This window comes from Petaurus breviceps, unplaced genomic scaffold (genome assembly GCF_028583685.1).
Source record: "Petaurus breviceps papuanus isolate PSGF00001 unplaced genomic scaffold, PetGlider_PUasm1.0 90630, whole genome shotgun sequence".
NCBI lineage: Eukaryota > Metazoa > Chordata > Mammalia > Diprotodontia > Petauridae > Petaurus > Petaurus breviceps.
Window position 1 is genome coordinate 2,172,132 of NW_027187291.1, and position 17,980 is coordinate 2,190,111.

The window sequence follows — 17,980 nt, forward strand, 5'->3', positions numbered from 1 at the left end:
AACCCTTTGAGGTAGGTGTCTTTATTTTCCCCATTTTACAGATGAGGTAATTGAAGTTTATACAGCTTCAAAATGAAAATTAGTGAAGTCAAACCCTTACTTTTTTTTAAATCTTTTTTGAGATTTATTGAGATCTTTTGTTTTTTACATCACCCTCATTCCCAAATCTAGGACTCCTCCCCATCCTGGGACTGAAAGCAGGTGTTCCTGACCCCAAGACAGAATTCTCTCTACTGTACCTTCCCTACCCCCACACTGGCTCACCATCTAACTTGTTTCTGGTTCTTCGCTTCTACAAACAATGTTACTATGATGAGGGATCCCACTTTTTGTCTTTAACCTTCTAGGGTAGTAGTGCTGCTCCCCTTCTACTTATACCTTGATACGATACCTTCCCTACCTCCAGCAGCTTGCTGTGATGTGGCTCCTTCCCTGCTTTCAACAAACATACCCAGCCAACTCTCCCCTATTCTTGTGTAACAGAATGCTGAAGGGCAAGAAATCCCCTTGTATTCTTCTAGTCAATCCCCTGGGCAACTGCCCTTGCCCTGTGACTGATTAAGATCAGATAAACTAACCTTCCTGTTCTAAGGGAAAGGAAAAGCAGAAACCCTGGGCCAAATTAAGGAATCAAGAGGCATAGTCTGAGAGTCAAACACCAGAAAAGTGATGTGGAACAAGAGGCACACGGAAGAAGATTTGGGAGACTGAGAAATCACACATCTCACCAGGCTAAGTGATGTGGATTCAAAGAAAGGCCAAAACTGGGCCTACCTTCAAGGAACTCCCAGACTAATAGGGGAGACAATGTGGAAACAACTCCATACAAACAAGATAGGCACAGGACAGATTGAACATAATCTCAGGAGGAAGTCACTAGCATTAAGAGTGATTAGGAAAGGCTCCTTAGAAGGTGGGATTTTAGCTGAGATTTGAAGGAAGCCAGGGAGCAGAGATGGGGAGGGAAGGCATTTCAGGCATACAGTGTAACCAGGGAAAATGCCTTGAGTCAAGAGGTGGAGTGTCTTATTTGAGTAACATCAAGGAAGCCAGAGTCACTGGATTGTAGCATATATGGAAGGGAGGAAGGAAAGGTATTCAGGGATATGAAATCTTAGGCTTGCCTAGACAAGCATATGTTCTTGCTGTCACATGGATATAGTTCCCATTGCTTTTGGGGGAGAAGCAATAAAAATCATCCCTTTTCTGGAAGTCCAAGGGGAAGCTGTTGATGTTGGCTCAGTGCCAACAAAGATGCTGCTTCCAAAGAAGGCAGAAGCTGCCTTCCTTGCTCCTGATAGCTCATAGAATTGTTGGTTCTCTTTGGCTCAGTCAACAATCATTTTGGACAAAGCACCCAGTCATGGGGACCTGGAGGACAAACTAGGAGCCATACATTTCCTTAGCAAGGAGTCAGAACATGTTCCACTCTCCATGGAGCGAAAGTTTGTATACTCAGAGGTGCTCTCATCCAGAAAATCATGGGGTTTCCCTGATTATACCTGTTAGAGACTTTTACAATCTGGCTCCAGTCCACCTTCCAATGCCAGGATAGTCACACCTTTGATTTTGCCATCACCTACCAGAGTTCCACCCTCAAGACGAAGAATCCTGAAATTCTCTCCAATGACCATCTCCTCTCATTCCACCTCTCCCTATGCCTCATTCCTAAATCCGTTCTTTGTCTTCACTGTGACCTGCAATCCCTCCAGGCCTCCATACTTTGCTGGGTCATCACCCCTACTCATACTTTCCTTCCTTTCCAGTCATGACTGTTCATTGATACAGTTAAGTATTACGCTGCCTTCCACTTTCAAAGCTCTTGCTCCCTTGTCTTATCTATCTATGGTTGTGCTTTGCCAAGTATTGCCCATTGATTATCCTCTCAATGCCCATGCTTTGGATTACTCCCACCACTTCTCTTCTCTGCCTCTATTCATGTGTGGCTGCATAGAGTTGTAGGAAGTCATGCAAACCATACTGGTTTGATCTACTTCAAATATCTGTTATCTAATCTCAACTGAGCCCTCACTACAGTAAGGCAATCATTTTGCTCTTCCTTAATTGATTTTCTACTTCACTTTCCACAATAGTTGTTTCAAACTTTCTCTCCTTATGTCTCTCACAGAATTTCTTCCCCTAGACTTTCAACTAAGGTTCCCAATTTACTAAAAAAATTAAGACCATTTATAGTGACCTTTCTCTTCACTCATTCCGCTCAACTCACAGCTCCTCCTCCAAATCATATGCTTTCCTCATCGTTTCACAATACATTAACACCACCTCCCATTATTTCCTTCTTTACTCCAGTCTCTGATAAAGAAGAGACCCTTCTCATTAAGGCCAACTTCTCTGTATGGACCCTTGATGTCATCCCCTCATGTCTTTTTGAGCAAATTGTCCCCACTCTCATTTTTTTTTTCTCTTTTCTTTCTTTCTTCCTTCCTTTCTTCTTTCCTTCCTTTCTTCTTCTTTTTTATTTTTTGGAGGCAATCAGGGTTAGGTGACTTGCTCAGGGTCACATAGCTAGTGTCTGAGGCAGGATTTAAATTCAGGTCTTCCTGACTCCAGGCCAGTGATCTATCTATTGTACCACTGTTTTCTCTTAACTGCCCCTGTTTTCTCTCCAACTTCACCCTCTCCACTGGCTCCTTACCTACTGCCTATAAACATGCCCAAATCTCCCTTAAAAAAAAAAAACCCTCTCTAAATCCCACCATCCCTGATAACTGTTATTCTATATTTCTTTTCCCGTTCTTAGTCAAATTCCTTGAAAAAGCCACCTATACTTGGTGCCTTCACATACTTTCTTCTCACTTTCTTTTCATTTACTTTCAATTTGGAGGCAGTCAGGGTTAAGTGACTTGTTCAGGGTCATACAACTATTAAGTGTCTGAGGCCAGATTTGAATTCAGATCCTCCTGACTCCAGGATTGGTGATCTATCCACTGTGCCACCAAGCTGCCCCTCACTCTCTTCTTAAACTCTTCTAATCTGCCTTTATTCATCAACTGAAACTTTCCTCTCTGAAGTTATCAATGATCCCTCAATTGACAGATCCAGTGACTGCTTCCCAATCCTTATCCCTCTTGACTCTGCAATATCTGATACTGTTGCTCACCTCTCCTCCTGCACACTCTTTCATCTCTGGATTTTTATGACACAACTCCCTCCTGGTTCTTCTCCTACCTGTCTGATTGCTCCTTCTTAGTCTTCTTTGGTCTTTTATAATTGTGGGTGTAGCTCCAAAACTCTGCTCTGAGCCCTCTTCTCTTTTCTCTTTGCACTTTCTCATCTGGTCACCTCATTAGCTCCTCTGGGTTCAACTATTTACCGCCTTATGCCAACTCCAGCCCTGAGCTCCAGTTCCACAACTCCAGTCCCATTGGGGACATTTTGAATTTGATGTCCCCAAGAGATCTGAAGCTCAACCAGTCCAAAACAGAACTCATAGTCTTTCCCCAACCATCCATTTTTTCTGAACTATTATTTTTACTTTATCAAATACTTTATTAATTTCTAGTTTACATCATTCATTTCCACAAGATTTTGAGTTCCAATTTTCTCCCTGTTTTTCCCCTACCTACCACCCCAAAATAGCAATCCCACTGGATATCCCCTCCTCCAATCTGCTCCTTCCCATATATTCCCTTATGCCCCCTCCAATTTTCCAGTAGGGCATGGTGGATCTCTATGCCCCAGTGCCTGTGTATCTATCTTATTTCCCAGTTACATGTAAAATAATATTAATAATAGTATATATATTTTAAAAATTTGCTTTTAAAACTTTGAATTCCATATTCATTCCCTTCCTCCCTTGTCTCCCACCCTTCCTGGGAAGATAAGCAATTTAATATAGGTTGTACATGTATAGCTATGGAAAACATTTCCATAGTGGATATATTGTAAAAGACTGACTATATTTCCTCCATCCTATCCCATCTCCTACTTGTTATATTCTCTACTTTGATCCTGTCCCTTTTCAAAAGTGGGTGCTTCCAACTTCCCTCCCCCCCAGCCTGCCCTCCCTTCCATCATCCCCCCTCTCATCCCCTTCTCCCCTACTCTCCTGTAGGGTGAGATGCCCTATTTAATGTGTATGTAATTCCCTCCCTAAGCCAAATTCAATGAGCATAAGGTTGACCCATTCCCTTTTGCCTTCCTGTTCTTCCCCTCTCTTGTAACCATTTCCCCTTGCCTCTTCTATATGAGATAGTTTACCCCATTCTATCTCTCCCCATCTCCCCTCATTATATTCCTCTCTCACCTCTTAATTTCACCTTTTAAGTATCATCCCTTCCCATTAAATTGGTCCTGTGCCCTCTATCTATGTATATCTGTACACATATATACACACACTCATATATGTATTCATATACCCATATACCCTCCTATATAGACATATATGTATGTATACATATGTATGTATATACACACATACATATATATATATACACACATATACATTTCTATTCCCTTCAACCATTCTCATACTGAGAAAAGTTTCATAAGTTACAATTATCATTTTTCATGTAGGAATGTAAGTAGTTCAACTTTGATAAGTTCCTTATGATTTCTTTTCCCTGTTTACCTTCTCATGCTTCTCTTGCTTCTTGTATCTGAATGTCAAATTTTCTATTCAATTCTGTTTTTTTCATCAAGAATGCTTGAAAGTCCTCTATTCCATTGAATGACCATATTTTCCTCTGAAACATGATACTCAGTTTTGCTGGGTAGGTGATTCTTGGTTTTAATCCCAGCTCCTTTGACCTCCAGAATATCATGATCCAAGCCCTTCAATCCCTCAATGTAGAAGCTGCCAGATCCTGTGTTATCCTGATTGTGTTTCCACAGTATTCAAATTGTTTCTTCCTGGCTGCTTCTAATATTTTCTCCTTGATCTGGGAACTTCAGAACCTGGCTATAATATTCCTAGGAGTTTTTTGGGGGGGATCTTTTTCAGGAGGTGATCGGTGCATTCTTTCAACTTCTATTTTGCCTCTGGTTCTAAAACATCAGGCCAGTTTTCCTTGAGAATTTCTTGAAGGATGCTTTCTAGGTTTTTTTTTTAATCATGGCTTTCAGGTAGTCCAGTAATTTTTAAGTTATCTCTCCTGGATCTATTTTCCAGGTCAGTGGTTTTCCCAATGAGATATTTCACATTGCCTTCTATTCTTTCATTTGTTTGGATCTGTTTAACAGTATCTTGATTTCTCATAAAGTCACTAGCTTCCATTTGCTCCAATCTAATTCTGAAGGAATGATTCTTTTTAGTGAGCTTTTGAGATTCTTTTTACATCTGGCAAATTTGGCTTTTTAAGGCATTCTTCTCCTCATTACCTTTTAGAGCCTCTTTTGCCAAGTTAGTCTATTTTTTAAGGTGTTATTTTCTTCATTCAGGTTGTTGACTCTCATTTCATATTTTTCTTACTTCGTTCTCATTTCTCTTCCCAATTTTTCCTCCACTTTTCTTATTTGGTTTTCAAAATCCTTCTCAAGGTCCTCTATGGCTTGTAACCAGCTCATATTTTTCTTGGAAGCTTTTTGTTGTCTTCCTCCTGTTCCATGCTTTGATCCTTTTTGTCCCCAAAATAGGAATCTAAAGTTGGATTGCTGGGCTTGCTTTGCTTCCTTTGCTTGCTCATGGTGCTACTCAATTACTTTACTTTTGAGCTTTTTGCCACAGTAGGACTCTGCTACCAGACAGGGAAGCGTTGTCCCAAATTGCTGGGGTTTTTGCAGCTACTGGAGCTGTTAGTTGGGTGCCCTCTCTGAGCCTCTACATGATCTAACAAACTGGTCATGCACTCCAGGACCTCCAGCCTAGACTGCAATCCAGATCCAAGCAGGTTAAAGCAAGAACAATTACCCCTCAGACTGGTGGCTTGGTCCCCCTACAATCTGCAAGCCAGGAGCTGAAGCTGCCACATGGGGGTGGCTGCATGGCTGTACCTCAGTGGCTTCTCCCTCCAGGGGGTAAAGGTCAGACCGCCCCCCCCCCAACTACCAGATCCCAAAGTCCACACTGCACTGACCTCTCACTTTGTCCTTAGCATCTATGGGTTGACAATTCTGGAAACTGCCACAGCTGCTGGTGATCTGAAGTCCCTCCAGCTGGTGGCTGGTTGTGCCACTCTGAAGCAAAAACCTCTGGCTCATGTGGGACTGGGCGTGGCTCCCAGCATGCTGTCCTGGCCCCTTCCTGTTGGTCTGCTGGACTGTCTTCACCTGGAGGACAGTTTCTCTCTATCATTTTGTGGGTTCTGTAGCTCCAAAGTTTGTCTAAAGTCATTTTTTACACGAATTGGAGGAGGTAAAAGCCGGAGCTGTGCAGAAGTCCTGTTTCTACTCCACCATCTTGACTCTGCCCCATGAACTATTTTTTTATTATTGTCCACCACCATCTTTCCAATCACCCAAGGTCATTGCCTTGGCATCAGCCTCATTTCCTCACTCATATATACCCCACACATGCATTCAGTTTCCAATGATCATTTCTACCTCCATGTCATCTTTCACACATATCCTTTTTCTCTCCACTGACGAAGCTACCACACTATTTCAGGCCCTTATTACCTACTGTTTACCTAGATTATTGTAATAGTCTCCTATTTGGCATCTATACCTTTCCCTGCTCCAATCCATCCACACAACTTCCACGATAATTTTCCTAAAGCAGAGGTCTCACTATGTTACCCTTCTACTCAATAAGCTATTTACTGGCCTCCTGTTGCTTTTAGGATCAAGTAGAAACTCCTCTGGGCAGCCAGTGGATAGAACACTGGGCTTGGATTTAAGAAGACTTATCTTCCTGAGCTCAAGTCCAGCCTCAGCCACTTCCTAGCCATGTGACCCTGAGCAAGTCACTTAATCCTGTTTGCGTCAGTTTCCTCATCTGTAAAATGAACTGGAGAAAGAAATGTCAAACTACTCCAGGATCTCTGCCAAGAAAACCCCGAATGGAGTCACGAAGAATCATACACGACTGTAGGAACTCCTCTGTTTAGCACTTAAAATTTGCAACCTAGCTTTTCTGATCTTCTTGTACATTAATTCCTTCCACATGCTCTGAGATCTAGCCATACTGGTCTGTATGCTGTTGCAAATACGGGAAGTCCATCTCCTATCTCTTGATCTTTGTATTAGTTGTTCCCTGTGACTAGAGTGTCCTCCCCCTTCACCTCTGCCTCTCAGAATCTCTAATTTCCTTAAAGACTCAGCTAAAGAGCCACCTTCTACATGTTTCTCCTAGTGGGGAATAACTGCCTTGCATTAATTTTCTATATTTCCTATTTATACCTATATTAGTCTATATTATCAAGGATTATCAAACTTTTCTCTGTGTCTCCAGAGCTTAGCATAGTGTCTGGAACATAACAGACACTAATAAATACTTATTGACTGATTATTACATATCATTTCCCTTCATACACTCTATTGTCTAGCCAAACTGGTCTTCTTGCCATTTTTCACCCATAGCAGTTTATTTCCCATCTCCCTGCCTTTACCTAGTCTGTGTGCCCCCATGCATGGAGTGCACTTTCCTTTTTACCTGAGCTTCTTAGAATCCTCAACTTCTTACTCAACTCAGCTCTAGCATCACCTTCTATATGAGGGAGGTCTTTCCTGATTTTCCCAGCTGTTAATGCCCACCTCTTCCCAAAAATTACCTTGTATGGATCATAGAACTAAAATTAAAGAGGCTGTATTGGGTGGCCATTGAGATTCCTTCCAGGTAAATCTAGTGATAAAGAGAGAGATGGAAGGTAACTCAAAGAATCTCAATTTTACATTTGAGAAAATTGAAGTCCAGAATTGTTAAAGGACTTGCCCAAACATCTGAGTCAGAATGTGAACCCAGGGTCTCTGTTATAGATGATAGATTTAAAATTGAAAGTGATCTCAGAGATCCTGTAGTCCAAATGTATCCTTTTTTACAAATGAGGAAACTGAGAAGTTAAATGATTTGTTTAAGGTCACACCAGTGACAAAGACTGGATATAAACTTGGGACCTCTGGTGTGTGTGTGTGTGTGTGTGTGTGTGTGTAAACATGTTGTTTCTTCAGATAGTTCTTCGAGAACAAGGACTTTTTTTTTAGGGAGGGAGTGAGGGGGAGTATCATCAGCATCTAGCAAAGTATTCAGCAGATTTTTGGTACAGAACTAAGAGTTCATTGATGTAGGGAGCTACAAGTGAGGAAACTCTACTAGTACATGTCTTGCTTTGTTACTTATCACCTTAGAGCAATGGTCTACACAGAGAACTGACCCTGAGGGGTATGTGACCAACCAATCACAGGATAGGAAGAGGAGTTACATCCAACCTGAACTTTGATAACTTATTGTAGAGTTTGTCTCCAATGTGCCCATACCTCCCCTTAGCCTCCATCACTTTCCAATCCTGCCCCCTCCTTCCCTTGTATAGGCTCCCAACCTCCCCTACCCCTTGGTAGCTAGAATCTAAGGCTGTGTACATGTGCCATTGGGAAAACTCCAAGCCTTCTTCCAGTATGTCCACCCCCTACCCTCTTACTGGCTGTGACAGATGCCCCCTGGCATTGGGCTCTCCACCCCTTGTGGAGAGTCTGACCTGTAAAAGCCCCTTCCTGTTTTCATTTTGGGTGGGACAGAATGTCTCAAAAAATGAACAGGCATGGATAGGTTGAACCACTGATTTCATTCACTGCCAACCTATCCCAGTCTAAAATTCCCCATTGGGACCACTTTCCAGTCACCAGGTGAACCTGGATTTCATATTTAATCCCTCACTCTTCCTCACCAAAAATTTCCAATAAATTGCCAAATTTCATTTCTTTTCCAACAACATCTCTCAGATATGTCTCCTTCTGTCTTGCAGGCTGACACCTTAGCTCAGACCTCCATCATCTTACACTTGGAATATTATAATGGTTTCCTTTTAATTTTTTTGGAGGCCATTGGGGTTAGATGACTTGCCTAGGATCCCACAGCTAGTAAGTGTCTGAGATCGGATTTGAACTCAGATCCTCCTAACTCCAGGGCTAGTGCTCCATCCACTGAGACACCTAACTGCCCCTGTTATAGTCTCCTAACTGATCTCCCTGCTTCATTTCCAATCCATTCTCCACATAGTTGCCAAAGTGATTGTCCTAAAGCCTGGGTATGACCATGCCACTCCCCTACTTAATAAACTCTAGTGGTTGCTTACTGACTCTAGGATCTGTCAATTCTGGTAACAAATGACCAAAGAGTCACAGAGGTTTTGCAACCACTGTTAACTCTAAAAATACCAAAGATCTCACACGGGTCAAAAGCAAAAAAGCTTTCTTTATTTCATTGGGGGAGAGAAATTAGACATGTCAGGGCCTCCCCTAGTAGAGACATGAGGCAATGGGACTATATCTTGACTTATATATTTGTGGCTAGATAAAAGAATCAAACAGTATATTGTAGCAACAGTGGTAAGTGGTAAGGCTCCACAACTAGGATGCCCAGCAGCAAGAATGAGGTAATGTTGTCTAGACAAAATATCCATTTATGGGGGGTGGGGGGCCTTCCTGTCTGGGCCTGTTGGTGTTTGCCTCAGCTCAAGGACCATCAGTTCTATGATTTAGTTGCAGCAAAGTTCATCCAGAACCCAAAGGATTGTTTTTATGCCATGTCAGGGCACAGCTTGCTTTGCTGGGCCTTGGCTCTGGAAAACAAGCTGTCTAAAAAGAGAGAGAGGTGGTCCTGGATCCTGTTGGATCAAACATTATTTTTTCTTTATCTCATCCTTTTAAAATGTCTATTTGGGAGCATAGTCATGAGTACATCAGTTACACATAAGAAAATGTTGTTTGTTCTTCCGGCTGTAAGAGGACCAGAATGGCATCATGATGTTGGGTAATGCTGTGGCTGATCATACCCATATGAGCTCGGGAAGGCTCTCCCACAGGTTTGGCACCAATAGTCCATAAGAACATTTAGAAAGGGGCGTCTCTAAATTTGTGCCTCAAGTAAACATACATATATTGAAGTTGCATGTTCAAAAAGCCTTTGCTGATGTGATAAAAAAAAAAATTCCACTATGAAAGAAGAAATGAAATGCTTTTCAGATTTATAAGGTAGCACATGAGGCAAAACTTGACTCCACCTCTTTTTGACTTCAAAAGTGGAAGGCAGCCTATCGATTTTGCCACACTACTCCCCTTGGCACCTTCCCGGCCAAGTTTCCTTGGAGGGTCCAGAGAAGGCTCCAGAGAAGGCTCTGTAAACTGGTCTTAGCAAAGAACCACAGTTCCCAGCGTGCTTTGGAGCCATAAGACCACTACAGATCCCAAGATGCAACACGCCCAAGCAGGTTGCCGGGAAGCCTCCTTTCCAAGGACAAGTGACGTCCCTACACAACGGTCTTCTCACGTCTTTTTCTCCGTTTCCACCTTGGCAGCCATTTTGTGCAGGAGATTTTAGAAGCTCCGGGGCCTTCGCACTCTATGGTCGAAGCGTTGCGAGGCTCCACCAATCGGAAACCGAGTGCTAGAGGAAGGCCCCCGCCCTAAGCCGCAGGGAGGCGGGACTCGCTGGAAAGATCCAATAAAAGACGAAGAAGACGCCCGACGGGGAGCCAATAGACGCGCCGTATCGATTGACGGATCCCAGTGGGGAAGGGGTGGGCTGGGGCGGCGGCCAATGAGAGCGGAGAAACCACGGGACACGTGGGTGGGGGAGCTGGACTCTGAGGCCGAGAAAGGCTGAAGCCGGGAGGTGAGTCACCTTGAGCGGGGAGCTAGCGGAGGCTGCGGCGGGCCGGGCCTTGGGGAGCGGAGCAGCAGGAAGGAGCGCGGGGTGCAGGTGACTGGGATTGGAGGCCTGCGAGAAGGCGGCAGCTGGGGACCGGCTTTGCTTCAGCCATGCCTTCTACGGGGATTCCGGGGCATGGAGCGGGGACCACAGGGCGCGGGGTGCTATGGCTTCGCGGGCCAAGGAGGGCAAAGGCGGGGTTCCCTACCCTGGGGGGGACCGGGAGAAGCGAGCAGGCAGCTGGCACCGCAGCGGCTCACGCTGCTTCTGCCATGGGGTAGTCTCCCTTCCCCGGACAGTGCGGTGTCGTGGTCAGAGCCCTAGATGTGGAATCCAGAGGATCTGGTTTCGATTTTCACATATGCTCCGTTAACTGCTGTGTGACCTTGGGCTCGACACAACCTCTCTGGTCTTCTCCAAAATGAGCAAATTGGATTAGTAGCCTAGGTGACCTCTAAGGCCCCCTCCGGCCAGGTCTAGATCCCAGGACTTAGGTTTTATTTTAATCTTGCTCCGCCGAGTGGGGGAGCAGTCCTCCCCCTACTCTGGGCCTCACTTTTCTCTTCTTTAAAGTGAGGGTCTTCCATTAGGTGGGCCTATGAAGCTTTTGGTCCTGTGAACAGCTCTAGCTCCATGGGACCTCCCAGTCTCTGGCTCAAGTCCCCTTGGGGTGGGGGTGGGGGGGTTGGTTTTCTTGCCACCCTCATTGACCTTCTTATCATGACTGTAGTAGGTGGGGAGGAGGGATGCGAGTTTGCCCCTCTGACCTCCAGTTCCCTGTCCTTTACCTTTCATATGGTGGAGGAAGGGCGAAAGGGCACTGGATAGAGGGCAGTGATACGGCAGTTTAGGGGACATGGGTGAAGGGAAAGAAGAAGCCTGCTTCTGAAGCTGGTGTATTGAAGACCAGTGTTCTTAAGTTTTGTGTTTTTTTTTCCCTTCCGCATTAGTATATAGAGCAGAATGCAGACCACGGGGACTCTCCTCATTTCTCCAGCCCTGGTAAGCATGGTCTCCTGGGAGTTTTGTACTAGCAAGGTGGCAGTGCCATTCATATAAAACTGACGAATTGAAGGGAGTGGATACCAGTGATCTGTATGAGATGCCCAGAAAGTACAGGTGGAGCATAGAAAAGCCAACCCTTGTGAATATTTGGGCAAGTGGAGGCAAGCAGTAGCTTGGGTGATTCAAAAAAACGGTTAATTTAAAGTAGATTTCTCTTTGGTCTTGGATGTGGTCAGAAGGTCTGTGACTTGGTATTCTTATTGGGAGCTTGGGGACCCTCCCCAGTGAATGAACAGAAGGAACCATGAAGTAGAGGTCACTCTCCTTAGACTCCTGTTTAAGGCCTCACTGGGTTGATGAGCCCCCCAGAATGACTATCCTCTGTTTTGGAAGTGGGACACTGAATCTTAGCAAGACTGGGTTCCTCCATTATTGGGACCTTTGAGATGACCTGAGTATTAATATCTTCTGTAACTTACTGGTCACTGGTATGGACTCTTTTTTCCACCTCAGAACACCAGACAAGTCTGTATCCATTAACCTGAGTGGCAAAGGGCATTATTGATATATAGGTTAAGGTCCCTAGGGTACAATGTGTCTTTCTAAGCTGGTTTTTAAGATAAAGTATTAGCTAGTGGGCAAGAGGATGAGCTAGTTGACTTTGTAGGCATTCTATGAATTGTACACACGTGAAAATCTCAACCTTGATTTAAGGGTTCTGTGATTGGCAAGTTTATTAATTGATTTTTTTTAACCATATATTTTTATGAATTTTGCAGATCCGCTGTTGTACCAGGGGTCTGGTCAGGCCTGTATCTGCATCTGTCCTGAATAGGTCAGAGATCCATTTTGAACAGGTAAGAACATAAGGGTCTTTGTCAGAACTGGAAATCAGTTGTTGAATTGATATTTCTGGTTTTGAGGGGGATAACAAGTCTAGTAGGAAAGGATCACTTGGACTCCATCCTACCTTTGTAACCCCAAGTTTTTCACATGACCTGGTACGACCTATGTATGTGAGCTATTGTTAAGAAAGGAGATGTCCTGTGTCCTGTAGTTCCCAGGATACTTTTTAAACTCTGAACATACCTTCCTGTGGGCCTTTAGAACAAATTCCCAACTAGGGCCCAGCTTTACACTCAGGTTGGGGGTATTTGCTGCCAAGCTTTATGTCTCACCAATTTATTGGTCTGTTCTCTTTTCAGCCCACTTCTAGCAGTACCCCACTCCAGCTAGCCCGTCGGGAGTTCCAGACTAGTGCTATTTCCCGGGACATTGACACAGCTGCCAAGTTCATTGGGGCTGGGGCTGCCACGGTTGGTGTGGCTGGCTCAGGAGCAGGTATCGGGACAGTGTTTGGCAGTTTAATCATCGGCTATGCCAGGTGGGTAGAATAGAAGTGGCACTGAAAATCTTAGTCTATAAAGTCTACACCATAATTCTGCTAGTCTTTCTTTAAGAAGGAAGACAGAAAAGATGGGTGCTCTCAGTAGCCTTCCTGTTAATTCCCAGTTTTCCCAATTATTTTTGATTGAGAATTTGTGGGAGAATTTCTAACCCATGCCACACAGCATCCTGCATTACTCAGCCTTGTTGAGTTAATATGCACTTGCTCTAATGAAATAGTCATGAAAGAAGTCATAAAATGACTTCTGATGGCTTGCTCTTCTCCCATCAGGATAAACTTGTCCAGGAAAGCTCCCTCTCACTTCCACACCTGACAGGAATCCATATTCCCCTAGTCTACAACCCTAGCTTTATTACCTGGGTGGCAACTGTTTTCTCTTTTCTCTGTTTCTTGCAGGAACCCGTCCCTCAAGCAGCAGCTCTTCTCCTATGCCATCCTTGGCTTTGCCCTGTCTGAAGCTATGGGGCTCTTCTGTTTGATGGTAGCCTTCCTGATCCTCTTCGCCATGTGAGGCTCTGTGGAGGGTTCCCTTCCTCCATCCTGCTGCTTTGACTCCAGCTCCAAGCCCCTTGCTGGAGTGTGCCGAGCTTTAACATTAAACACCACGTTTCTCTAAACTCACATGGCTAAGCCCCAATGCTTTGGGGAGCCTTGGTGGAAGAAAGAAAGGGAGGATGGGTGGAAATTTTGTTACGTTTCAATCGTGTCTGACTTCATGACCCCTTTTTGGGACATTCTTGGCAAAGATGCTGGAGTGATTTGTCATTTCTTTCTCCAGCTCATTTTACAAATGTGGAAATCAAGGCAAATAGGGTTAAGTGACTTACTCAGGGTCACACAGCTAGTAAGTATCTGAGGTCAGATCTGAACTCAGGTCTTTCTGATTGCTGGCTGGGCACTCTATCCTTTGTGCCATCTGAGTGGAGATGGCCCTACCCAAACAAGAGTGGTAGGCAATGGCATATAATGCTTGGCACCAAAGTGCCTCCAACTAAAGACACCATATTACTGTCTTTTTTATTTTTTAAAGCAATTGGGGTTAAGTAATTTGCTCAAGGTTACACAACCAGTTATTTTTTGTGTGGGTGCCAAGTGTCTGAGGCCAGAACCGATTCCCAGTCCCCCCAGACGCTGGGGCCGGTGCTCTTACTGTGCCACCTGGCTGCCCCTATGTTACTGCCTTCTTATAGTAAAAGGAATGGAAGAGCACAATGAATGAGAGCACAGGCTCTATTGTGGGTAGGCTTGAATCCCAGCTCTGACTTTGAGCACTTCAGCTCTCTGGGCTTCAGTTTCCCCATCTGTAAAATGAGAGTGATAGCCTCTGAGTGGTTGTTCTATCCATTTACTAATTTCAACCTCATAACAACCCAGGTATTATCCCTGTATTGCCTGTGGGGAAACTGTGATCCAAAAGGTTTTTACAAGTAGATTTTCATAGTTAGAGCTGGAACCAGGTCCTGGGTCTTGCTTAGAGCAAAAACCTATCTTTTGCCCTAGTAAACATAGTATTTCCTCCTTCCAGGTTGAGGTGAAGAACCAATTTGCCCTGGTCCTTTCTAAAAGCTTAGTCCCCCTAATTAGTGTAGCTACTTTTTTTTTTTTTAAGACTGGGCCTCCTCTTGCCTAGAACCTTTGACCTGTTTGTTTCTGACCTGAGCCCGTTTGCCCCTCCTTAGGCAACCTGGTGGTCCCTACTCTTGGGGACTCCATATTAATGCTGAACTTGGTGCCAATGGGCATAGCCCACTGCAGCCCAGAACTCTCAAGCTCAGGAGATTCCCCCAACTTCACCTCCCTTGTAGCTAGAATTACAGGAGTGAGCCCTTATGTGGCACCATAGATAGCCAGATGGGGCTTCAGAGACCACTTTGTCCAATCTCCTGCTTTTTACAAATAAGGAAACTAAGGCTAAAGAGAGGTTATGACTTACCCATGGTCTCAGAGCTAGGAGATTATGGGTGGAATTTGAGCCTTCATAAATTCAGTGCAGTATTCCCTGCACCATACTGCCTATTCTGTGGGGGTATATAATGAAGAGACAACCCTTGTCTTGCACTGTGTTATAGCAGAGGCAAGGTGGTTTTCAGAGTAGGCTGAAGACTACTAAACATTTTTTTGAGGCAGTTGTGGTATACGGTTCGGTTTCTCAGAAAGAGCCATTGGATTTGTCATCAGAGGATGTGGGTTCAAATTTAGGGTCTGCCACTGTGATTTTGGATAAGTCATCTCCCTTCTCTGGGCCTATTTGCCTAACAAGATCTTAAGGTCTTTGTAAGCTCTAAAAAGCTTGGATTGAAAGCTCTCCTTGCCCCTTTCCTCCTTAGCTAAACCGGGAGAGTGATGTCATGGAAGGGTGTGGAATTGGTAACTTAATCTGATCCTCTTAGCAGCTGTTGGTCTCTAAGACTTAATAAGTAATGGAGGGGTGGAGAAAAATCATAATCAATGGAGAGACTGGAAGAGACATTGGGAGGCAGGGAAAGGGGTTGAAGTATATGAAGCATAAGGGCCTCCTTTAGAGGATGGATTGACCAAGGTGTTTCCTACTATGAGAACCTGGTTATCACATTCTGGTCTTAGGGTAAGGTATAGCAGCTTGAATCCAAATTTGGAGTAAAAAGCATAGATTTGAGTCATAGATCTGGTACTTGGACTGTTCCTCTCAGATCTCATGATCTTTTAAAGAATAATTTGTTTTTTTACCAAAGATTTCTTTTAAAACAGAATCAGAGAATTTCAGTGAGAGTGGATCTTAAACTACTCCAAGGCCTTCATTTTACTGGTGAAATCCGTGAGAAGTGACTTGTCCAAGGTCACATCAATGGCAGAAATGGAAATAGAAACCATGTCACTTAAGTTAGTCGATAAACATTAAGTGTGTACTATGTGCCAATCACTGCCCAAAAAAGGCAGACCGTTTCTGCCTTCTGGGAGCTCACAGTCTAATGGAGACAACATGCAAACAAATACATAGAAAGCAAGCGCTATACAGGATAAATAGAAAATAATTAACCAAGGGAAGTCACTGGAATTGACAAGGGTTAGGGATGGCTTCCTGTAGAAGATGGGATTCTAGTTGGGCTTTAAAGGAAGCCAGTAGTCAGAATTGAGGAGAGAGAGCATTCTAGTTATGGGTGACAGCCAAAGAAAATGCCCAGGTTGGAGAGATGGATGGAGTGTCTTGTTTGAGGAATAGCCAAGGGACCAGTGTCACTAGAGCTGGATCGAAGGGTACATGATGAAGGTGAAGATGTAGGGAACCTTGTAAGGTAGGAGGGGGCTTGGTTATGAAGGGCTTTGAACAGCAGACAGGATATATTTGATTCTGGAGGTAGTAGGGAGCCATTGGAGTTTCTTGAGGGGAGGGGGGGAGCATCCAATGGTAAGACCTGTGCTTTAGGAAAATCACTTTGGTGGCTAAATGGAGGTTGAGTTGAAATGGGGAGAGACTTAAAGCAGGCAGACTGACAGCCCCCCAATCCCCAGCAGGCTATTGTAATGGTCCAGGTGTGAGGTGATGAGGGGACTACCCCCCTAATCTTTAACCCCACTTACCTATTCCTCTAATATGTTAAAAGTATTTGTTTTAGGTCCTTAATTACTTAATCTAGAGAGAAAAGGGGGTACAAGAGAAATTTAGCTGCTTAAGTGCAGGAACCATCAAATGAAGGTATTGGGAAAGAAGGTAATTAGAATGTAAATCACTGAGGGAAGCTTTGGTTTATGTGCAATTTTTAAAGCAGCCTATACAATTTACCAGAGTGAAGGTCATCTAATCTGATCCCCTCAATAAGACAAGAGGCCCAGAGAGTAGCCTCAAGTCCCTCCCCTTTCCCATCCTTCATACAGCTGACAAATTAATCTTTTTCCAATGCACAGGTTTGGTTGTGGTGCTCCCCTGATCAATATCCTTCAACAACTCTAGTGCCTTTGTTAGCTTAGCCCTCCACAGTTGTTTGCTCCAACCTGCTTGAGTCTTACCTCACATTACTCTCCTTCGTGTTCTCTACTTGTAATCAAATTGGACTTTTCACCATCACTCAGACTTGACATTCCATTTCAGTTGTTTGTCTGACTCTTTATGACCCTATTTGGGGCTTTTCTTGGTAAAGATACTGGAGTGGTTTGCCATTCCTCCTCTAGCTCATTTTACAGATGAGAAAACTGAGGCAAATGGGGTTGTGACTTGTCCAGGGTCACACAGCTAGTAAATATTTAAGAGCAAATTTGAATTCAGATCCTTCTGACTCTGGGGCCAGTGCTGTGTGCACTAGGTGTGCCACCTAGCTGCCCTATTCCATTTCCCAACCATGCACAGTTCTGCCTCTGGAAATGAGCCTCCCTATTTCTACTTTGATAAGGATCTTCCTTTGAAGCTGAGCTCAGTGGCTGTGCCCTCCTTGAAACCTTCCTTGGTCATCCCCCTCCCCCATCCCTCCCTTGACTGTTTTTTCATCTTCCCTTCAGTAATAGAATGTAGGCTCTTCTGATTCTCAGGGCTGCATTCTCTCTTCATGATGCCTTCCACACTAGCCACTCTGGGGTATGCAAAGATGTTGAAAACATCATGCCTGCCTTCAAGGTTATAGAACTGAATCTTCAATCTAGAGGTGATCCCTTATCTTTTTTTTTTTTTGATCCCTTATCTTATAGACAGGAAACTGAGACCAGCTGTTTGGAGATACACTGAAATTACCTCCAATCCTCCAATGGTTCTGTAGTCTTATGGATACAGATATTACTTTCAGTAGTTAAGGTCTTAACATATCCATTTCTGCCTAACTTTATGCAACTCTGTCCCA

The 17,980-nt window shown here is 44.1% G+C and overlaps 1 protein-coding gene across 2 annotated transcripts; it reads left to right on the forward strand.

Annotated features, from left to right (window-relative positions):
- Positions 1-10,624: 10,624 nt before the first annotated feature.
- Positions 10,625-13,792, forward strand: ATP5MC1 (ATP synthase membrane subunit c locus 1). 2 transcript variants are annotated; one of them, XM_069064359.1, is made up of 5 exons: positions 10,625-10,726; positions 11,713-11,764; positions 12,547-12,624; positions 12,973-13,151; positions 13,572-13,792. In XM_069064359.1, the coding sequence occupies exons 2-5, from the start codon at positions 11,726-11,728 to the stop codon at positions 13,684-13,686; spliced, it is 411 nt and encodes a 136-aa protein (XP_068920460.1). In that variant the 5' UTR covers positions 10,625-10,726; positions 11,713-11,725; the 3' UTR covers positions 13,687-13,792. The 2 variants fall into 2 exon arrangements, with proteins under 2 accessions (XP_068920460.1, XP_068920459.1); XM_069064358.1 differs by having other exon boundaries at positions 10,690-10,813.
- The last annotated feature ends 4,188 nt before the right edge of the window (positions 13,793-17,980 follow it).